Source organism: Coffea arabica, chromosome 9c (assembly GCF_036785885.1).
Source record: "Coffea arabica cultivar ET-39 chromosome 9c, Coffea Arabica ET-39 HiFi, whole genome shotgun sequence".
In the NCBI taxonomy this organism is placed as follows: Eukaryota; Viridiplantae; Streptophyta; class Magnoliopsida; order Gentianales; family Rubiaceae; genus Coffea; species Coffea arabica.
The window spans coordinates 30,299,080-30,323,264 of NC_092326.1; the positions used below are offsets into that span (position 1 = coordinate 30,299,080).

The following is a 24,185-nucleotide window of genomic DNA, read 5'->3' on the forward strand; positions in this document are numbered from 1 at the left end:
AAAGAATGAAAGAGTTACTATAGCTAGAATTTTCATTGTAAATAGTTACTCACTTTGATCCTTTGATTTACCTGGCAGGTTAGCATTTGATTTAAACCAACTGGTAAGATGATAAATTTGGAAGAAATACATAAGAAAATGGACATTCTTCGAAATGAGGTAGAATTTCAAAAGAAATTGATTGATTATTGGGAAGGATAGTGGAAGCAAGAATATGCGAAAAAAATTGATTTGCTACGCAAGAACGTAGAATTGGAAAGAAATACAAAGAAAATTCTAAAACTGATCAAGCCGTGACTCCTCACAAAACTTGTGGATACTGTGGCAAGACTAACCACGCTAAGGCTGAGTGTTGGAGAAAGCAAGGAAAATGTCTAATGTGAGGACTTGCAAATTCTTTATATTTTTCTTAAAAATGCCCTTTTATTTGGAAATTATTTATTTATTATGGCCCTACTACCCATTCACCCCACAATAAATGTAAATGAATATAGAAGTAAGGGTTTTCGTTGTCCGTTATCAAGTTAGAGCAAATTAGGATTTTCATGTGTTTTCGTAGTGTGGCTATTCGGTATGGAGTGAGGAACAAATTTGGTAGGTAAGAGTGACTTTTGGATGAGGAAATATTATATGATTAGAAGTGATAATAATAAGTTAGTGATTAGAAGGTAAAAACCCTAGTATACGCGATTTAAGAAAAATCGACTCAAACCGACGGGTATCGATCACTACCGATTGAACCCACCATTTCCCTACCATCACATACCATTGATATTTTTGCAAAATATCTCCCTCATCCTCAGCCTTATAGCCGAAATTATTGACCCAAATTGCAAGGAAAAGAAAACAAAATTTGGATGGTTTTCGTGGTGCCACTTGTTGGCCATCTATGGCCTTTGACCAAACCCTTTTATCTTCCATTTGAGTTCATTTTTTCTCATTTTTTTTATGTTTTTGCCGAGAGCAAGGAGAGGCAAAAGAGTGAAGAGAGTTTTCAATTTTCTACCTTGAATCCAACCTTTTGAGTGCAAACAAGAAAAACTAAATCGATTAATCACTAGTTTGGAAGTTTGGGAAGCTTAAGGAACCAAAAAATTTCAAGGAGAGGTGGAGGATCATTCTTGCAAGCTCTTGTCTTGAGGTATAATGGCTGATCAACCTTTCTTTCTCCATTAATCCTCCATTAATCATGATTAAGTTGGGTATTAATGTTAGAATTGTGCTTGTGATGTTTGTTTCAAATGGTTTTGATGATTAGAGGGATGACTTTTGAGTTAGGATTTCTTGTGGGTTAGGTGTTATATGATGTATATATATGGTATATAATCTTGTAAAGGAGAAAGTAGTGGTAGTTTTAAGGTAAAAATGAGAAGTATAGCTTGAATATAACAAAATTCCAGATTTCTGGAAATTGTAGCTTCAGTTCTGCCCGGTTCATTATGTTAGAGGCCGAATTAGGTTTATCACAAAACATGAAAGTTGTAGAGAATGATATTTTATGATTATGTATAAAATTTCAGTTTAATCGGAGCAACGTAGCCTGTGAAAACATGAAAATGACCTGACTCCCATAGGAGTAAAGTCGGTGGATAGTTTTGACAATACACTAAGTTGGTTGCGTTTGTTCACCTTGATACGTACCGAACTAGCTTTTAGCCAAAACATGAAAGTTTTAGTACTTTGTCTTAGTTTTTTAACACCTCCAAGAACGTCCTAAATGGACTTTGGTAGCTTGAGATATGGCCATTTGAAGGTAGTACCGTTAACTGGCCGGTTAGTTGGAATTTGGTTCTGTGAATTGGGAATTTGACTGGGTTACACTGGAATTTGTGTGAGGACTCGCAAAAACTATTATTTTATGCCTAATTTATGGCTTAATAAATTATTTAATTGGGTTTTAATTCCAAGAAATATTTTTTAGTCTTATTAGACCTAAATAAGTGGTAGTATATCTTCGTTATATTTTTAGAATGATTCGTTTCGAAAATTAATTTCCTAGAGCGCGTTTAGTAAAAATAGTGAATAGTACTTGGAGATTTTATCCGCGTAGTAGCACGATAAGCTTGGAATATTGGAGACTTGTACTATGGTCCTAAAATAGGTAATTTTATGAATAAATATTCAAGTGATAGTTAGTAGTGCAATCGTTATAAGAATTTTCCGAAAGTTTCGCGTTATAGCGTTAAATTTGACGGTACGCGTTTTCACGCGCGCGACTTCAATTGAGGGACTTTAGACCCTTATTTCGGGACAATTAAGAGTGAATAATATTTACATGAATATATATGCCTTGGAGGTTTAGTGCACTAGTGAACCAAACGCGCGAGAAAATCGAGCCGTAATCACACCAAACGGCCCCTAATGAGAGTTGACTTTTGGGTGATTTTGCACCACACATTGCACCTTCTCTTGGAAGCTAACTTAGATCAAACACACTCTCTCCTCTCTCTCCTCATGGCCGGCCAAAACACTCCCTCTCTCTAACTCCTTGTTCTAAAATTTCTGCACACTAATCTCACCCAAAACCACCCCAAATCACCTCCAAATTTAACCAAACTTGCACCACACCTAGCTTGACATTTGAGGATCATTTTGAGCTGCAAAAGAGAGCTAAAACTCACGGTTTTTCTGGGGCAAAAAGGACCGAAATTCTGCTTGAACATCAACCCCAAAGTAAGTGATGATCTACCCTTGAAAACTTGAAGATTGGAAGCTATCTTGCCTTGTTAAGTTCATGCATGCATTTGGTTAGCTTTTGTATGGTGTAAAAATGTGATTGTGGGCTCTTGGAATTCCCACACTTGGGTTGTTGTTGCTGATGTGATGATTGATGGTGATTATATTGTTGGTTTAGTGGTTATAATGATGCATTAGTGGTGGGTAATTAGTAGGAACTTCATTGGGTGTAAGAAGTAAAAACTTCCGATTCTACCCCTGTTTTATTCGGCCATTTTAAGGCCAGTTTTTAATGAACTAATGGCTTGAATTGGATGCCCGAATTTGAACCAGTTGGGTGCCGAATTTGGAAATGATTTCTTCTGTGATATTTTAGTCCTATGAATGTATTTTCCAACGGCGTAAGCCATGCTCGATTTCAAGCTATATTGACTGATTTGTGACTGAAACAAGTGGACTGCTCTGTTTTGGAAAACCCTAATGTTTGGACTGGTTTGGAACCAAATCTTGGAGTGAACTTGTTAGTTGATGTTTTTGATATTAAACACTTACCAAAGATAATATGGATGTATCTTAGACCCTTATTTCACAAATAAACCATGGTTGGATAACTTTCTTGATTAAACGATTGGAAATTTGGAAAATGAAAGTCAATGGCAGATTGCCTTAGGATTTTTCTTGAACTTTGGTGGGCTAATTAACTACCTTGCCGAAGGTATTTTTCCCCGAAATTCGGTAGAGGGATACTTTCTAGATAGTATTGAAATACTGCCAATTTTGGTGCCAATTCAAGTTCGTTGCGACACCCAATTGAATTACTAAAGTTAGAGGTTCAAGTCTGGAAAATTCTCATCCAGTCTTGAATTTGCTTAACTTCGGGCTACCGTATCTCGGTGCTCGAAACTCCGATTCTTGATCCGCTTGTTTTGTCATACACGTCACTTGCAACACTAATTGAGCTGAAAATTTCAGAGGCCGGTTTGCAACGTGTGAATCGTGCCGAATTTCCAAAGTTGGCCGAAATCCAACTTAATTCTGCCATGAAAACCAACCCTGCGTCTTCAAGCCCATTTTTTTGACCACTTTTCACTTCGATTCATGGAAAAGTGTCTTCTAGGAACTTATAGTACTCTCTAAGAGGTTTCCAACGGTATAAAGTTTTCCAATTCTCGACTTATACCGAGCGAGTTACGATTTTTCAAAGATTAGGATAAAACTGAAATTCTCACATTTCAAGGCAAAGGAGTTTTTCCAAAACTCTTAATTCTCGTAGTATTATTCAAACGTTTTGCCCTCGATTTTCATGATAAAAACTCAAATAATATTGTACCTAATAAAAGGCAAGTTGAACCTCGATTTACGTGTAATTGAGGTTCCTTTTTGCAAAATAATTCTTAGATTGTACTAGTGTACAATCTTTATTGATAAGTGGGTTAATTGTATGATTATTCGCTATTAAATTGCCAGGCGCGCAAGGAGACCTTCAAGAGGATCTCACCGCGGACACTTGAACTTCCGGAAAATAATTCTTATTGAATTGCTCGGTGAGTGTCAAGTGTGTGAATTTTGATACTTGCTTATTTGTGGGATTTGTTGAAAGTTTTAAAAATAAGGGCGGGTGCGTACTTTATCGCACTCGTTCTAATTTCAAATGAATGAATGAAACGTATTGAATGAATGAATGAAATGCAATGTTATGTCATGAATGCTTATGTCGTTGGAGTGAACCTCCTCGACTTTCCAATGAATGGGGGACGCCCAAACTCATAGGCCGTCCTTAGACTCGAGCCAGCAATGGGCTTGGTCGGGGATTTGGACGAGCCATGAGATACAAATAAGCTCGACCTAATAAGAGGTCTTGCTTGGCATACTCGTTGAGTATCGCCCAATATTGGCCATTGTGGGCCCTTGGGGTGTACGGTGGACGGAGGGAAGTAAGTGGTGATCTACGGAAATGGAAATACCGACCCGGTTGACAGGAGGGTCAATGCGGGAAGGTATACGAATGACAACGGCAGATCGAGTGGAACTTAGCTCCTGAGAGCTACTATATCCTTGAATTGTTTCTGATTACTTTTCCTGTTTGATTGATTGATTATTGAAAAGACATGGCTTTATTTATTAAATCTGGGATTGTTATTTGACTAAGTGCTTGCATGTGTGTTCTTGGCCTCACGAGCGTTTAGCTCACCCTATAGTTTTGTTTTCCTTAACAGGACCGACTCTTGGAGAGATATGGAGAAACCATCCGTTGTAATTTTGTTAAGACTCCTGTTATATATTTTGACTAGGCCCTGGTTTGGGTTGTACTTGTGGAAATTGTAAACTTGAAAAGTTTGGGCCCTGATGTGTACTTTGAATTTAAGTCGTTTCATGACTACCCGATGTACTGGTGATACATTAAGTGACTTGTTAAGCTTGAACGCTTCCGCATTATTGTATTCGTGTTGATCTCATCGAAGTGTTTAGTTCGATTTTAAATTGAATGGAATTGCTTGAGTCCTGGCGTGAGCTGGGCAGGCGTCCGCGGATACCCTTTGGTCCGCCTTAGGGAGATGTGGGGCGTCACAATTTGGACTAAGTGATCTCCATCAAAATTGTATCCCCTTGACTTAGCTTTTAAACAGTATAAATTGCATCCCAATCCGATAAGCATAGCTTTGGTTGTGTCCGTTACGCAAAACTGCGTCAAATCTGTCTTTTGCTAAACCTCATTTCTGCACATGTCGTTAGCTTGATTTTGTACTTGTATGACCTTGAGCCTGTTGAACGGCTATTGAAATGAGATTATTTTGTGTGTAACTTTGGATTTGATTGAGGAAAAGAATGAAGCCATAAATGGCTGGAAATAGGAAAATACAAAGGGCGTGCTGCCCAAATTTACGCTCAAGGGCTAGGTAGACAAACTTGCAACTTGAGTAAGGGTTAAGAGTGATTACTACTTGAACCATCTAGGATATTCGCGTCTTCTTTTACCAAGGTATATAAGTAAGGATTTGGCCGAACTTGTACCCTTGAGAAATAAAATAATGATTGCTCAAAGTATGTTTTACTTGTATTTTCAACTCAAATGGCATTTCCAAGTATAAATGTTACAAAGTTTTATAGTTTAAAAAGTGAGCAAGTGTTTCACGATTACTCTCAAAGTAAATTTCAATTTCTTGATTCTTGTTGAACGAAAAGTCTAAGTTTCGAACCTAGTTGATCTTCAAAGTTTTTAAGTCAAGTTTTATCGCAGATTTGGACTCCAAACCTGGAGTACAACCCATATGCGATCACTAGAGGCACTATTTTTGGTGAGTGCTTCCAAATATCTAATTGAACTTGATAATTATGATTTATCATTGACCAATGTGATTACATGATATATAAGTGATTTGATAGGGCATGGGTGTACTTTATTGCACTTGCCCTAATGAGATTTGTTCTTGTTCATCGATTTCAATTGACTTGCTCTACATGCGTATGAATTGTATCTTGTCTGGAATTCCAAAAATCCTGTGGCTAGTTAATCGAGTCGAGCCGGCAAGGGTCAGGTCGATTAGATAACGAACCCTGGGTAATTAGTGATGTCAAGTGGAGTGTTATCTCCTCGGCTAATTGGTATACTCGAATATTACCACCCGTGTTTCGTGTGGCGTGCGGGCCCGGTAAGGGGGTTGATCGGTGGACGGAGACTGGTGTGAAGTGGGGTTCTTCTGGACTAGTTGATTACTTGAAAGTTGACGGAGTGTCAACTACCATTCGATCAAGCTGGGATGGAGCCGAGATATGAGCCACTGTATCCTTACATGTGAATGTGAACCAGATATTTCTTGACTATCTGAAGTGTTATCTCTCTTATTTGACTTGTTTGCTCGCTATTTCACTCTCACGCTGTTATTACTTCATTTGATGGCCATGATATTTGGAATTTCACTGAGTTTTGGCTCACTCCGTCAGTTTTGTTTTCCTTACAGGGGTACGAGCGAGGCATGAGATGTGTAAAGACTAGCATAGCCTAGTTGTTTTGACTTTTGACTTGTACTCGCGCAATCACTCGATTAAAATGATTTGTACTTGGATTGTATACACTTTGAACCAGTTTGGGTATATAGAGGTTTTGTATCTTGATTGTGCATCGATGTAAATTATAAGTTTGAATTGCGATGTTATTTATTGTTTATGGAGGTATGCACGTGATACGAGTGAGTGAGTCCTGGCGAGAGTTGAGCAGGCGACTCGCTGAACCCTTTGGTACGCCTTAGAGGGAGGTGGGGTCGTCACAGGTGGTATCAGAGCCTAAGGGTGAATTGATCTGGATAGATTGAGTGCTTGATACCATAGGCTAGGGTTTTATTCTTGAGCTTAGCGTTTAGCCTTGTTTTCTACGTCTTATGTACTTACTTTTGCAATGTTACTTGCAAACATAGATGATTGGGGTACTGATGCTTCTGGGGGTGATGGGCCGTCTCAGCCCGTACCTACTGACGTACCTATTGACGCACCCACTGACGAGCCATATCTGGAGGGGCCCATCTGTCGCGTGCTCACGTACCGAGAGAGCCCTGGTGGGCCAGTGCATCGGTGGTCCCCAACGCGCAAGATCCAGCGTTGCGACTTCTGGAAGACCTACTCCTACCCCAATTGGGTAGTGCTCGTAGTAGACGATGAGCGGAGACGATTGGGTAGCGCCAATCGTAGGTGCCAGTCGGAGATAGAGCGTCTCCAGGTTGCTTTTTGAGTTCAGGGAGCCCGGATCCGAGAGGTGGAGGCCTCGATTTTAGAGGAGCAGCAGCGGACTGATGCCTTCCGCGAGTAGGCTCAGGCGACTACTGGACGCCTTATGCGAGTGGTTGGAGATATTCGAGATTGGACCGGCCATATCCTGACTGAGTGTGCAGCTCTGGTGGAGGATGTGATTCAGGACTTGGCCAAAGAGGGTCAAGTGCCTGCAGTCCCTGATGTTCCTAGCGCTCCTGAGGAGGATCCGGAGGAGGATCCTGAGGAGGACCCGGAGGAGGAGTCGAGTGCACCAATGGAGTCGGTTGGGTCGGCATCTAGCCAGACGACTTGTTAAGGTTGAAGAGATTTTTGTGGGATAGTTAGGAACATAATAGGACGACATGTTTTCTTTTGTTTTTGACTTTGATGTGTCATGGTGGATGTAAATAGGGTTTCCTTTGTTCTATGTTCCTTGGCTAGTATAGCCTTTGACTTGCCTAGGTTGGCATATATATGTGACTTGTTTGCTCTGTATATGAAGAACCTGTTTATTATGCGTTTTATTGCCTCTGTTTACCCTTTTGCAACGTGTTACATGAGCCATACCTTACCTTGTTTATATGTCTATAGTTGGTTAAATCTAAAACATAGAGGGTAGAAGAAGTCAAGCCAGGGGAACTAACCAAGGACGCGGTCCTAGTCGTGGCCGTGGGGGTAGACAAGCACAAGAATCGGTGCGAGAACAGAGAAAAGAGGGAGAGGCAACGGTTGAGCCACAACCTGGACCATAGGCTGTAGGAGGAGATCAAGTGGCAACTGCAATCCAACAAATGACTAATATTCTGACCCGTTTAGTGGAACAACAGGGTCAAGCCCCTGTAAATCAACCTACGGACCCCGATATGGGGCAAGATAGGGCCTTAGAGAGATTCCAGAAATTCTCTCCACCTAATTTCCTAGGAGGACCAGACCCGGAGGGAGCCGAGAAATGGCTAGAGACCATGATCAACATCTTTGCCACTTTAAACTATACAGATGATAGGCAAGTACAATTCTCTGTTTTCCATTTCGAAGGTCCAGCCAGGGTTTGGTGGAATGTAATTAGGGCCAAATGGGAGAGAGAGGGAACTGCATGGACCTGGTTAAATTTTGTACGGAAGTTTAACGAGAAATACCTTTCACTTATCGTCCAGGAGAAGAGAGAAGACGATTTTATTAAGCTCTGGCAGGGAACTTCTAGTGTAGCTGAGTATGAGACTCAGTTTACGAAACTATCAAAATTTGCTCCTGAACTGATAGCTACGGAGCAAAGAAGAGTACGGAGGTTTGTGCAAAGACTCAATGTTGAGATACAAGAGGCCTTGGCGGCGGCTCAGATTAATACGTTTACGGAGGTTTTGGAAAAGGCCCAAAGGATAGAGACTGCCAGGGCACAAGTGAGAAATTTTCATGCAAAACGGAGAAGGGCACCTAATGGAGTTCAAGGGTCAGCGCAGAGTGATCGGAACATGCCACCTGCTAAATCCGGTCGTGGGGCTGGAGGTAGATGATTTTTGAGTGCATTTAGGGGAGGTGCTCAGAGAGGAGGTGCCCAGAGGGGAGGCCAAAGTGGTAGGGGACAAGGTAGAGGCATTCCACAGGGAGGCCAGACCTCCACTCCCCGAACCATACAGAGGATGAATGCTGGAAAAAGGCTCGGAAGTCCCTAAGTTGTGGAAGTACGGAGCACCAGATAGTCAACTGCCCGTTGATCAGCGATACTCAGTCGACTGGTGAGTCAAACCCAAAGCCGACCATTGTCAGAGGGACCAGGTCGATGGTACTGGCCAGAGTGTATTCACTGGACCAACAATCGGTGCCTGAACCAACGGAGGTAGTGGAAGGTACGCTCCCTGTTTTTCACCGGTTAGTCAAATTTTTGATAGACCCCGGTGCCACTTATTCTTTTGTTAACCCTACATTTATGCTTGAAATTGACATGAAAGTTGAAAGGCTACCTTATGACTTAGAAGTAAGAACACCTACGAGTAACCAAATTTTGCTTGCGAATCTGGTGTACAGAAATTGTGATATTTGGGTTGGTGAACGGAAATTGGTAGTCGACCTCATTAGTCTAGCCATTAAGGGGTACGATGTTATTCTAGGTATGGATTGGCTAGCTCATTACCATGCTCGGGTAGGTTGTAGGATGAAGGTGGTAGAGTTTTGCATACTAGGTGAGGCAACTTTGAAGTTAGACGTAAGGGGTATGTTAGCCTCATCTGCGCTCATTTCGGGAATAAGGACTAGGAAATTGCTTAGCCATGGAGCACACGGTTATTTAGCTTTTCTAGTTAACACTCCAGGAGGAAAGATTAAGTTGGAAGACATGCCGGTAATCAGGGAATATCCGGACGTATTTCCGGAGGAGTTGGGGTCACTGCCACCCGAAAGGCAGATTGAATTTAAGGTTGATCTAGTACCCGGAACTACTCACATCTCTAAAGCTCTTTATCAAATGGCACCTGTTGAACTTAAGGAGTTAAAAGTGCAATTGCAAGATTTGCTAGAACGGGGGTTCATACATGCGAGCGAATCCCCGTAGGGAGCTCCAGTGCTATTTGTTAAAAAGAAGGACGGGAGTTTAAGATTATGCATTGATTATCGAGGGTTGAATGCAGTAACTGTTAAGAATAAATATCTTTTGCCCCACATCGATGAGTTGTTTGATCAATTACAAGGGACTGTGGTGTTTTCTAAATTGGACATTCGACAAGGGTACTATCAATTGAGAATTAGAAAGGAGGATGTGCCAAAAACGGCGTTTAACACTCGATATGGGCATTTTGAGTTTGTAGTAATGCCTTTTGGCTTAACCAATACCCCAGCGGCATTCATAGATTTAATGCATCGAGTGTTTAAACCTTACTTGGATAGGTTTGTAGTGGTGTTTATTGATGATATCCTAGTATATTCGAAATTAAGGGAGGAGCCTGAACAACACTTGCGAATAGTGTTGCAAACCCTAAGAGAGCACCAATTGTTCGCTATGTTCAGCAAGTGTGAATTTTGGCTGGAAAAAGTGGCGCTCCTAGGTCATATAATTTCAAAAAATGGGGTTGCTGTAGACCCGGCGAAAGTGGAAGCTGTAGCCAAATAGAAGCGGCCAGAGAATCCCACAGAGGTGCGAAGTTTTCTAGGTTTAACAGGGTACTGCCACCGATTTATAAAGAACTTCTTGAGAATTGCGGGACCCTTAACTAACTTGACAAAGAAACAAGGAAAGAACATTTGGAATGTTAAGTGTGAGAGTAGTTTCGAAGAGTTTAAGAAGCAATTGACCATGGCTCCAGTATTAGTTTTGCCCAATTGGAACGATAGCTACACGGTTTATACCGATGCTTCGAGAAAGGGGCTAGGGTGCGTGTTAATGCAAAATAAGAATGTGATTGCCTATGCATCTCAGAAGTTAAAATCTCATAAGCAAAACTATCCAACCCATGACTTGGAGCTTGCAGCTATTGTGTTTGCTTTGAAAAAATGGCGACATTATCTATACGGTGTGACTTTCGAGATATATACGGATCACAAGAGCCTTAAGTATCTGTTTTCTCAGAAGGAGCTAAATCTAAGACAACGTCGGTGGATGGAGTTCTTAGAAGATTATGATTGTACGATTAACTATCATCCCGGAAAGGCCAACGTTGTAGCAGATGCTTTAAGTCGAAAGGCTCAACTAGCAAGTTCCATGGTGGGAGAGTGGAGCTTGTTAGAAGATGTATGTGTGTGGAAACCTCATCTAGAACAGAAGAAGGTGATTTTTGAAAATATTGAGGTGAAGTCGACACTGTTGGATCAGATTAGAGAGGGCCAAGTGAAGGACCCAATTGTGCAAAAGTGGGTGGAAAAAGTGAAGAAAGGGGAGTTGCCTAACTTTAACCTTGGTCCTGATGGAATCTTAAAGTTTCGAAATCGTGTCGTTGTACCTAGGGATGAGGAGTTAAAGAGGGAGATTTTGGAAGAATCTCACCACTCTAGGTATACGGTGCACCCAGGGAGTAATAAGATGTACCAAGATCTCAAAAGTCTGTATTGGTAGGATAATATGAAGGCGGAGATTGCCCAATTTGTACAAAAGTGTCTTACGTGCCAACAGGTGAAAGCTGAGCATAAAAAATCGTCAGGTCTGTTACAGCCTTTAGAGATCCCTGAATGGAAATAGGAGTACATAACGATGGATTTTGTATCAGGGTTGCCACGAACACAAAAGGGGCATGATGCGATTTGGGTAATAGTGGACCGATTAACTAAGACCGCACATTTCCTGCTAGTAAATATGAAATATTCTTTGGAGAAACTTGCCAAACTTTATATGGATGAAGTGGTGAGACTACATGGGGTACCTGTAAGTATTGTATCCGATAGAGACCCTAGGTTTGTATCTCGATTCTGGTAGAAATTGCAAGAGGCTCTAGGAACTAAGTTGAACTATAGTACAGCGTATCACCCACAAACTGATGGACAATCTGAGAGAACCATTCAAACTCTTGAGGATATGCTGAGAGCTTGTATTGTGGATTTTGGAGGAAGTTGGAGTCAATACTTAACCTTGGTTGAATTTGCATATAACAATAGCTATCATTCCTCTATTCAAATGGCCCCATATGAAGCCTTGTATGGACGACGGTGTCGATCTTCAATCCATTAGGATGAAGTAGGAGAGAGAAAGATTATAGATTCGGCTACAATACCATGGGTTGAGGAAGCCTACGAAAAGGTAAAAGTGATCCGCCAGAGACTTCAAACAGGCCAAAGCCGACAGAAGAGTTATGCCGATCATCGGAGGAAGGATTTGGAGTTTGAGATAGGAGATAAGGTGTTTTTTCGGATTACCCCGTTGAAAGGAAAGATTAGAGCAGGAAAAGGGAAAAAGTTGCAACCACGATACATAGGACCTTTCAATATACTTCAACGAATAGGAAAGGTGGCTTATCGACTTGAGTTACCAGCTAGTTTGTCTCGGATCCATGACGTTTTCCATGTTTCTTTGCTTAAGAAATATCATCCAAATCCGACTCATATTTTGCCACCAGAAGATATTGAACTCAACGAGTCTTTAACCTATGAAAAACGACCCATTCAAATATTGGATCGGAAGGTGAAGGATCTGAGAAACAAGCAGATTCCATTAGTAATGGTTCTATGGAAGCATCATGAAGTGGAAGAAGCAATCTGGGAGCTAGAAAAGACATGCAAGAGAAATATCCCGACTTGTTCAGGATGAAAGGTATGAATTTCGAAATCAAAATTCTTTTAAGGGGGAGAGAGGGTGAGGACTTGCAAATTCTTTATATTTTTCTTAAAAATGCCCTTTTATTTGGAAATTATTTATTTATTATGGCCCTACTACCCAATCACCCCACAATAAGTGTAAATGAATATAGAAGTAAGGGTTTTCGTTGTCCGTTTTCAAGTTAGAGCAAATTAGAATTTTCACGTTTTTCCTTAGTGTGGCTATTCGGTACGGAGTGAGGAACAAATTTTGTAGGTAAGAGTGACTTTTGGATGAGGAAATATTATATGATTAGAAGTGATAATAATAAGTTAGTGATTAGAAGGTAAAAACCCAATATACGTGATTTAAGAAAAATCGGCTCAACTGACGGGTATCGATCACTACCGATTGAACCCACCGCTTCCCTACCACCACATACCCTTGATATCTTTACAAAATATCTCCCTCATCCTCAGCTTTATAACAGAAATTATTGACCCAAATTGCAAGGAAAAGAAAACAAAATTTGGATGGTTTTCGTGGTGCCACTTGTTGGCCATCTATGGCCTTTGACCAAACCCTTTTGTCTTGTCTTCTTATCTTCCATTTGAGTTCATTTTTCCTCATTTTTTTTATGTTTTGGCCGAGAGCAAGGAGAGGCAAAAGAGTGAAGAGAGTTTTCAATTTTCTACCTTGAATCCAACCTTTTGAGTGCAAACAAGAAAAACTAAACCGATTAATCACTAGTTTGGAAGTTTGGGAAGCTTAAGGAACCAAAAAATTTCAAGGAGAGATGGAGGATCATTCTTGCAAGCTCTTGTCTTGAGGTATAATGGCTGATCAACCTTTCTTTCTCCATTAATCATGATTAAGTTGGGTATTAATGTTAGAATTGTGCTTGTGTTGTTTGTTTCAAATGGTTTTGATGATTAGAGGGATGACTTTTGAGTTAGGGTTTCTTGTGGGTTAGGTGTTATATGATGTATATATATGGTATATAATCTTGTAAAGGAGAAAGTAGTGGTAGTTTTAAGGTAAAAATGAGAAGTATAGCTTGAATATAACAAAATTCTAGATTTCTGGAAATTGTAGCTTCAGTTCTGCCCGGTTCATTATGTTAGAGGCCGAATTAGGCTTATCACAAAACATGAAAGTTGTAGAGAATGAAATTTTATGGTTACCGATAATATTTGAACTCAATCGGAGAAACGTAGCCTGTGAAAACATGAAAATACCCTGACTGCCATAGGAGTAAAGTCAGTGGATAGTTTTGACAATACACTAAGTTGGTTGCGTTTGTTCACCTTGATACGTACCGAACTAGCTTTTAGCCAAAACATGAAAGTTTTAGTACTTTGTCTTAGTTTTTTATCACCTCCAAGAATGTCTTAAACGGACTTTGGTAGCTTGAGATATGGCCATTTGAAGGTAGTACCGTTAACTAGCTAGTTAGTTGGAATTTGGTTCTGTGAATTGGGAATTTGACTGGGTTACACTGGAATTTGGACTAAGTGATCTCCATCAAAATTGTATCCCTTTGACTTAACTTCGAAACAGTATAAATTGCATCCCAATCCAATAACCATAGCTTTGGTTGTGTCCGCTACGCAAAACCACGTCAAATCTGTCTTTTGCTAAACCTCATTTCTGCACATGTCGTTAGCTTGATTTTGTACTTGTATGACCTTGAGCCTGTTGAACGGCTATTGAAATGAGATTATTTTGTGTGTAACTTTGGGTCAGTCCCATGATTTTAAGTTTTATTCGGTTCAATCCCATGACTTTAAATTTTGTTCGGGTCAGTCCCATGATTTTAATTTTGTTCGGGTCAGTCCCATGATTTTAAGTTTTATTCGGGTCAGTCCCATGATTTTTAATTTTGTTCGGGTCAGTCCCATGATTTTAAGTTTTATTCGGATCAGTCCCATGATTTTAATTTTTGTTCGGGCCAGTCCCATGATTTAATTTTTGTTCGGGTCAGTCCCATTATTTAAATTTTGTTCGGATCCGTCCCATGATTTTATATTTTGTTCGGGTCAGTCCCATGATTTTAAGTTTTATTCGGGTCAGTCCCATGCTTTTAAATTTTTTTCAGGCCAGTCCCACGATTTTAAGTTTTATTCGAGTCAGTCCCATGATTTTAAGTTTTATTCGGGTCAGTCCCATGATTTTAAGTTTTTTCCAGGCCAGTCCCACGATTTAAATTTCCTGTCTCGGGTTAGTCCCGATTTTAAATTGTCTGTCTCGGGTCAGTCCCAATTTTAAATTTCTTATTGGGGTCAGTCCCGTTTCAAATTACTTGTTCCGGTCTGTGGGTGGGTGGTATCTTATAACTATTGATTCAACCTCTTAATCCTCGGGCATTCCCGTTTTAAATTTTTTGTTGGGATCAGTCCCCTTTTAAATTTCTTGGGGTCAGTCTCATTTTAAAATTTTTTCGTTAACAGGGTCAGTCCTCATTTCAAAAGCGTCAGTTGTTTCAGTAGTTTGCAGCTGAATAACACAAGTATTTGGTGTCTACTTCTTTGTCTCAAGTTATTCCAAAACTCAGACAAAGAGGGGCAAACTGTAGACACCAAATTTTTATTTTTATTTATTTTATTTTTTTTTTTATTATTTTATTTTTATTATCCACATTTGCTCATTAGTCTCTTAATTTTATTTTTAGGCATTTTTTAGGAATAAAAAAAAAGTTCACAAAATACGCTTTCTTTTAGCATTTTTGTTTATCTTGTTTTATTTTTATTATTTATATTAAAAAAAAAGCAAAAACGTAAGAGGAAAAATTGCAGTTGGTAGGAAAGAGATCCAATGGCTCAAGTTCTGATACAAAAAACCCACCCTTCATCCTCACCTTTGAGGTGAGGGTTTTAGGGACCTGGGGTTCCTATAAATAGTATAAGGGGCAACGGCAGAAAAGGAGAGGCTTTTGACGGCTGGAAAAGGGGTTTAAGGGAGAAAGAGCAAGAAACCAGAGAGCGAAACGGTAGGGCTAAGAGTGAAGTCTGATGGACTGGACGGCTGGAGAAGAAGCCAAGAGAGATAGAGTTTCTAGGGAGGCTAGTGACGGCTGGGAGGTTGAGCGAAAAGAAACCGAGGGCTGGAGAGTTTTTTGGGGTGGCAGTTGATGAAGCATTGGGGAGGAAACAATAGAGAAGAGTGAGAGAGCCGAGGGAAAAAACCAAGAGGTTCTGGAGAGAGCTTGAGGGATTTCGGTCCAAACCAAACCAAAGTAAAGATTCACCAAGAATCGAAGGTCTCGGCGATGGGTTGCTGATGCCGCTGCTGCCATCAGAATCCACCACCACCACCTGCAAACCTTCACCGCAAAAGGTTTGTAAGAAAGCATTGTGAGCTACCCTTTCCTTTTAAATTCAAGTTTCCTTTTAAAAGTTCAGATTTTTGAAGCCTTCTAAGCGTGGATTCCCTGAATCTGTTTCAGATGTCTGTTTTCGTTACTTAGTATCTCGTCATTTCTGTTTTATGTCCATGGGAAATCTATTTTTTTTGTTGTTTTTTTGTTTGGTGAAAAACCTAGGAACTAAAAGCTATGTTTTGGAATCTGTATGGCCGAAAACTTGTGAACCAAAAGCTGTTAACTTTCGTGTGGTTTTTCCTGTCATGAACTGAATGCGTATGATTCGTGTGCGGTGAGTTGGGTTATGAATAGCTTAGCAGTCTCATGGTTTGAATTTAGTTGCATGTTCCATTAAATGGTAGCATTCATGGCTGTCTTCCTGCACATATGGAAGCTGAAGCTGTACAGAAAGGAACCCATGAGTGAGTTCAAGTTGCTAGTTTCATAGCTTTCTTTCGTTTGCATCTTTGAAGCATCAGAGGCTGGGGTAGGTTGCATGAGATATTTTGGTTGTCAAAGTTTCTGATTTGCATCCTTGAAGAACTTGTTGCTTGGGTTAAGATTGTGTTGGGTTGAGATAATGTGCACAAAAATCTGTTACAATAATTTTGAAACTCTCGGTTTGTTGCAGCTATGTTATTAAATTGATTTTCGGGTAGCTGGGGTTCTGGTTTGGCTTGATTGTGCTTCTGGGTCTGTTTATTGTTGGATGGTGATGCCATTGTGTGCGTTTGCTGCAATTTATTGTAGCAAAGTGTGGTATAACAGCAGGCCATAACACTGCCCTTGTTTTGCAAGCTTGAAGCTTTAGTTACTTCAGCTCTGTGTTGTTTGAGCCGCAAGCTTGCAGCAGGAAACTGTGTTTGAATATAACCTGGGATGAACCTTGAATGGGTTATTAGCTTGCATGGTTTAATTTAATGTTTTATGATGGCTTTTTGAAATCTAATGTAATCTTTCTGGGTAGCTAACAAGTTGTAAAATCATAGAGAAACGAGAGATTTTTGCTGCACTCTTGTTTTGTTGTTGAGAAGTCTTTTGCTGCATTCTGTTTTGCCGTTATTCCTAGCAGCCATCATCCCAAATTTGCTGTCTTAATCCTGCAATAAGAGTGTAGTCTTTGGCTTGATGATTGAAGGGAGGGTTGGATTTTAGGTTTGTTTGATTCAAAGGTTAATGTTTGTTGATATGTTCGGTTGGAAATGAGATGTTGCATGATGCAGAGGGAAAGAAATCTGAAACGAGAGCAATGCTTCTTCAATGCATGCATGCAAATGTTATCAAAATTGCCTATTAACACCCTAAGCTTCCCTTTATCTTACTATGGCACAAACAATTGGAAAATTCAATCAAATTGACCCCTCAAATTTCTTTAGTTTTTGCAATCAAGTCATTACTTGTTTTAATTTTACATGGGTTGTTCACATTCCTTTAAACGCCTTGGATTGATTTAATTTCATGCTTATTCCCATTTCATGTGATTATTTCTTAATTAAAGTGATGCCTTGACCATTTTCTTTGTTTTTGGAGGGTAAATAAATAAATTCATTTCATTAGGATACCAATTCAAGGGAGGTACACCCTATCCCTTATTTCTTACTTTATGTGACCCTACGTGCCCTATGTGACTTTACATGTTTGACTGTATGCCTCTTGAATGTTTTTTTTATTCATTTCATTCATTTGCTTTATTGGCTTTGCATATTTATTTTTAGTTCAATTTGATCATTCGAAAGGCACTTGAATGCCAAATTTGTAATAGTTAGGTATTTATTTTTATTCTTTCCCTTTAGATTGTAGTAGGGTTCCCCGAATGTAATAGTTAGGACTTTATTTGCTTTGTTTGCCTTGTGTGTTTTTGCATGCCTACGTGTTATGTGTTACTCGCTTTTCTAGGGTCTTGCATCTAGATATCATGCTTATGTGTTATGTGTTTTATGTGAGTTATATGTTTATTTGCTTTATTATGCTTTATTTGATTTATTAGACTACAACAAATGCATGTCGTCACCACACTAGTCCAACGCTAGTTGTGGCCCTTCATTCCGATCTTCCACTAGTCCAACGCTAGTGAGAACTCATAGACAAGGGCTAGTCCAATGCTAGACCCTTAGGGACCTCCTACGCTAGATCATGTTTGTGTGACTACATTACATTCTCATGCATATTTTTTCACCTTTTAGGATTCTTACCATGTTGCATGACACCTCCTTATATATGTACATCCTTTATCCCATATTCCCTTCTATTTATATCCCTTACTCCGTATTCCCCCTTATATGTATATTACTTACCGCTTTGTATGAAACATGACATTAGATTTGTATTTCATCTAAGCATTAGACCTAGGGTAGTGCATCTGCTTGATTAGATAGGGAAATAACCCCTTGGATATGGGATATGGACGAGTTTGGCTTCTCTAGCCTTAGCACGCTCGTATTCCCTCTATTAAAGGGAACATTGAAAGCCAACGAACATTAGTCCCCCGTACCCGATATGTTGCATTCTTTTAGGTCATACATATTTGTATATTATTATTTTCTTTACTTTTTCTTTCTTTCGAGTTTCATGACTTGCATTATTCGTGACATCTTCGAAGAGTCTTCATTGGGCATCACAATTAATGTGATTGACACCATTCGAGTTTTGAAGAGAAATTTCGACCCCCCGATACCCTCTTAGGTCTAGGGTTTGCATTCATATAGTACATCTAAATGTGATAAATCTCTAGGTTAAAATGAGAAAATCTTTGACTAAATCACACAACTAGCCTTGGCTAGGTTAAAAGGGTGCCTCGGATTCTTATCCTTGCCTTCCCTTTCTTCAAATGTGATTCCCGAATCTTTTTCTCTGATTTTCGTAGACTTGGAGTCGTTTAAAAAGGGATTTTTCTAATTTTTTTCTTAAAAATTCATTTTTTTAGGTGACTTGGTACACCTTAACTCTATACCAAGTGGCGACTCCATTTTTCATTCAAAAACCCTTTTTAAACTATATTTTGGGTCAAATCGTCGCATTTTCAAGTCCCATTTAGACCCATGTTTTTTTTTCACAATCAAAAATTCATTTTCCAATAAAAAATTGAATCACAAGCCATTTTTTCTAAATTCGTCTTTTATTTTCTTATTTAAAAAATGGGACGCGACAGTTGGCGACTCCACTGGGAACTCAGAGAGTCCGAGCAAATTTGATTTAGTCAATCTTTTTCTTCTTTTTTAACCTATCCATATATCGCATTTGGATGTTTAGGGTTGCATTTTTCCTTTTTTAGGATTTTGCATTTCGCGCGTATCAACTCACTCACTCACCCATTTGGCATATGATTGTTTTGATGGATGGATGGTTTATGTATGTGATTCCGCGCTTTGCATTGCATTTGGGTGGGGATATTACCCTAGAGCCTCACATTGGTTCTTGATCCCTCCCCTCTAAACGAGCACTAACATACGTGCATACGCTTTAATTTTGTACCGCTCATTTATTTTTCTTTTAGTGACTTGTCACGCCACTCCACCCTATTAGGATTAGGCGACCCACTTGGACGTGTGATCACGACACGATGTATGTGTAGCATGATCCGATGGGTCACTCAATCTTCCGCTTTAAGCTATGGGTTGATAGCCTTTAGCTTTTAGTCGAAGGTTGAGGATTTTTGATAAATTCACTCAAACACGTAGCCGTGACACGATGTGTGCGTAGCGGTGTTTGGAGAATCGCTTGAGCCACCGACAAAGAACCTTGGGATTGATGACCCTTGGTTTCCAAGTCTGAAGGCTCGGGGACCTAAGACCTATCGAGTCTAGATGCATTAGAGAACCCAACCTCATGCATCCATAATAGTTCACCTAGGGTAGAGTCTGTCTTACCCTATTAGGGACACCATTCACGAGGAGAGGGATCCAACCCCTCTATTTCTTTTATTGGTTTATCTCCAAATGTGTTATGTGTATTTATCTGATTGAACTAACCTTTCTTGGTTTTTGTCTCCATTGCATTCATAAGCCCTAGAAAATAAGAATCCTGGCGTGCTACTCTCTAGGAGCCTACTTTATTTGATGTGACATGTTTAAAATTCAATGTTTCGCATTTTTAGCATGAATACATTTCATTTTAGGCTCACCCTGGCGTATAAAGGGTTCCTTAGGTCATATTTCATTTCAAATTGCATGTTTTATCGCTTTAATACACTGGCATCATGCATCCACCTTAGAGAGAATGCCATTTAGGGGATCCCGTGCTAGGATTAAACCGCCCTGTGTCTCGGATATATAATCCAATGAGACTTGCATGTTTACATTTTGTATTATCCGAAGGGGTAGTGCACAAGGTAAGGTAGGATCCGATCATTTTCATAGAGCAATCTTTGGAATATGAGCATCTAACAATCATCTTTTGGCCGTTTTAACATAATTGGTAAACATCCCTTGCGTAAAGGACAATAACTCGAAGTAATTCACAAGTGATTTCTCATTGTTGAGACAATAAATATAGAGGCCAAATCTTGATTTTAGGAAGCTCATAGACTAATGCATCACAATAAATTTTTGAAACTACCAGTGGATAGATTGATTTTCAAATAAGCTGTCAATTCAATTCCCTCCATTGGCCCATTTTATTCATTAATTTCATCCAATTCATTTTATCAATTTGTTCATTTTTAGGGCAGTATAGTCGATTTAGAAAGCATTTGACTAGTTTACCAATTCTTATGGCAATCTAGTCAATTTTGAATAGATCACCAATTTCATTCAATTCATTTGATTGGTTTACCCATTTTTAGGGCAATCTTATTGATTTTGAATAAGTCATCAATTTCGTCCGATCCATCTGACCAGTTTACCTATTTTTAGGACAATTCGGTCGATTTTGAATAAATCCTCATTTCACTCGATCTGTCTGATCAATTGATTTCATTCAATTCATTTGATTAGTTTAATTCATTTTTAGGGTTATCCATTCAATTTTCAATAAATAATCAAATTTCATTCAATGAATTTGACCATTTTACCCCTTTTGGCACATCATGCGTCGATCAAAGCAAGCAATCCATTCGGACTTTGTCCTCATTTTTTAAGACAAATGTCTCTTCTCACTCCAATTGGCCAAAATTTTCAAATTTTTTTTTCAATCAATTGATCGGATTCATCAGGTATGGTATGGTGCCTACCTTAGAGGATTGCATTTTCATGCTAGGTCTACCCTTGGCATAAAAGGGTTCCCCCCATAGGACATGCATACCGATTCTGCAATTTGCCTTACTAACTCTGGGTTTTTTTTTTCCTTTTATTTTCCCCCCTCCCCCTACATTCATAAAAATATTTCAATAAGGTGAAAATATTTTTTCTATATATGATAACAATTTTTTATCCGGAAAGTGTGAAAAGTATTACTTGACTCTTGGGCAGACCCTGCGATGAAAACATGAAGGATCTATTTGGAAGCGTTAGGCTAAAGCCTCTAAGAGATTTCATAATTGTTTTTCAAAGGAAAATTCTGTATATTTGACTTATTTTTGGCCCAAAAGAAAAAGAGACAAAAAGTGTATATGTGTGGAGCTCTTTAGAAGTTTTTCTTTTTTCATTTGTATTATAATTGAACGAGAAATTTTGTTTTAAACTTTTTCAGCAATAAAGTTTTAGACAATTATTGTTTTGTATATAATCATATACATTTCATTCTTTCTTCTGCTCATTGGAGATTTCATGATGAATTTTAAAAATAAGATCAAGTTGAGATTTTTCAACCTCTTGCCTGAAAATTCACAAGATTAGTGATCTAAACTGTACAATAAGAGTGCTGGGAATTAAAATAAGCCACTCAAACTGAGAGGTCACTCAAAAGGCCCAATGAGATACCTTTTCTCCTTCATTGTACAATCCCTATTTTGTCCACTTCTATTTGGCCCCTCCAAAAATCAGCTGCATTGATTGATAAATTGTAAATTGGGGCAATCATTGCTTGAAAGATGTCCTACTGTGTCTAATTATATTCAATTCACATCTAAGTGAAAGCAAAATGTGCGTTATTTTTGTTTGTTTTGAAAATTTGGAATGATACTTCGAGTGTTCGTTTCTCTACCCATACAGATTTTATCATTTGCTCTCCCATTTGAGCCTTTGAAAGAATAATTTTGTTTCAAATAAGAGACTTAATGATCACTATCCTACATTGGAAAATTTTCGAATATCAAAAGGGAGTGGATTCTCAATGACCATTTCGTTACTTTGGTTGTCATAAAGCGTAAGAATGATGCTTTGGCCATCGTTTCTACAACCTAAACACCATTTATCCCTTGCATCCTCATTTGAGCTAAAATGGGTGGTTCTTTTTAAAAGTACTTACGATCGCACCCCACATTGGGGAGGGAGATTGGAGAATTTTCCAAAAGAAGGAAAAAATGCTAAAAATTAAAAGATAAAAGGGAATTGCAAATTGGAGAAATCTGATTCTACCTGGGCTTCAATTTTGAAAAAAAGAGAGAGGGAAAAAAAAGAGAAAAGAAAGAAAAGTTGTCCGGCGGATCCTCTATGTTTCACGGATATGGATGAATGGAAGTCATCCTCGGTTAATTGATTCAGATGCATGCAAAAAATTTCGCATTAATGAAAGTTTCCTTTCAGAGTTAATGTAAGAAACGGAATAAAAGTCAAGCCCTCTTCTTTTCCAACCAAACATGCTATCTCTAGTTATTCCTTTTGAGCTTTCAAAATAAAATACTTCGTTTGGCAACCCCTGAGAATCGCAAACCCCACACTGGGGCAAGTTTGAGTTGAAAAAGAAGAAAGATCTCAAAAGGTGAAAAGTGATAAGGCAACAAAATCAAAAGACAAAAGAAGAAAAGAGAACCTCGGTTAAATTGGGGCAAATTTTGAAAATTTCAAAGGAATGGCAAAAGGCCAAGAAAAGAAGAAAAAAAAAAAGAAAAGAGAACCTCAGTTGAACATGAACTGGGGCAAATTTTGAAAAGTTCAAAAGAATGGCAGAAGGCCAAAAAGAAAAAGAGAGAAAAATGAAAGAAGAAGACCCTCAATTGAGAATAAATTGAGGCGGGTTCTGATTTAATCCTAAAGAGAGGGTTGTTACAATAATGCGATCTCAGATTATTTAAACCACTTTTGAAAATCTGCTTTCAAACCTTAACTTTTTTAAGCACCCCACCAGACCCCATTACAAAAGCCGAAAGTCCTGACTTCTGTTTTTTTGCAATATCTCTGTCAAGAAAATTTCTAATGGTAAGTGATCCTTGTATACTGATGCCGGAAATTTTTTAAATGTATTTTTGAATTGATTAGTTGTGAGGTTGATAGTACTCATCTTCTGAAAATCCGCCAGGGCACCTTTGAAAAAAAAAAAGAAAAGGAAAAAGCAAAAATAAATGCAAAGGAAATGAAAAAGATTTGATGGTGAAGTCCCCGTTAAGTGATGATGAAAGTCACCAAATTTACGATCTTTGAGTTCAAAATAGGGGCAATTTCGGAAAAATGCGATCTTCGGTGCAACGTCCTTGAAAGTCTTATTCTTTAACTATCGTTTTCAAGCCACATTACTAGCTCATAAAGTCCGTCGTTGACTTATCCCTCATGACAACTCGAAGTGAGGATTATGCTTCTGAGGAATCCATCAATCATTTGTGATCTTAAAGCTAACTTGTTTCCACATATTTAGCTATCGTTGATGCCCATACATTACAAGTCTAAAAAACTTATATGTTGACTAAATTTTCTTAAGAAAATAGGGGTGACAAACTCTTTACTTTCACTAAAGATGTGATATTGAATGGATTACATACCATTGGGGCACAAGAATAAGACAGATCCTGACCTCTCATTTTCCTTAGCCACCTCAAAATCAGAAATAAAATCACTTGATTGGTCCTGAAAGATGAGCCAACAAGAAATGGTGACCCATTACCCTGAGCATCAATGCTAAAGTAGGGAAGGAATCTTTTGTAATTTGGTTTTATTTTGAGAAATCATCATGAAATTTTCTGTTAGGAAACATAGTTTCTTACTTTGTTCAAATAAATAGAGAGTCATCCAAACAAATTTTTGCAATTAAATGGGCCCACACTGGGGCAAATTTTCATTTGAGAGATTTTGAAAAATGGGCCCACACCGGGGTAAATTTTGATTTGTAAGATTTTGCAAAATAAGCCCACACTGGGGCAAAAAAAAAATTTTGTAACCCATTTGA

At 38.9% G+C, this 24,185-nt stretch overlaps 1 protein-coding gene and 1 long non-coding RNA gene across 2 annotated transcripts; both read left to right on the top strand.

The window, feature by feature from the left end:
• Nucleotides 1-2,583: 2,583 nt before the first annotated feature.
• On the top strand, nucleotides 2,584-5,132 carry LOC140014031 (uncharacterized). The gene is made up of 3 exons (XR_011820901.1): nucleotides 2,584-2,673; nucleotides 4,144-4,220; nucleotides 4,893-5,132. It is a non-coding gene; the product is annotated as an uncharacterized lncRNA (long non-coding RNA).
• A 4,394-nt stretch (nucleotides 5,133-9,526) lies between these two features.
• Nucleotides 9,527-9,964, top strand: LOC140014167 (uncharacterized). Its single transcript, XM_072064580.1, has one exon. It carries the CDS (start codon nucleotides 9,527-9,529, stop codon nucleotides 9,962-9,964), a length of 438 nt encoding a protein of 145 aa, XP_071920681.1.
• Nucleotides 9,965-24,185: the final 14,221 nt, after the last annotated feature.

Excerpts from the sequence above, each read along its gene's own strand:
- LOC140014167 (XM_072064580.1), top strand. The coding sequence starts at position 9,527 with ATGGATTGGCTAGCTCATTACCATGCTCGGGTAGGTTGTAGGATGAAG.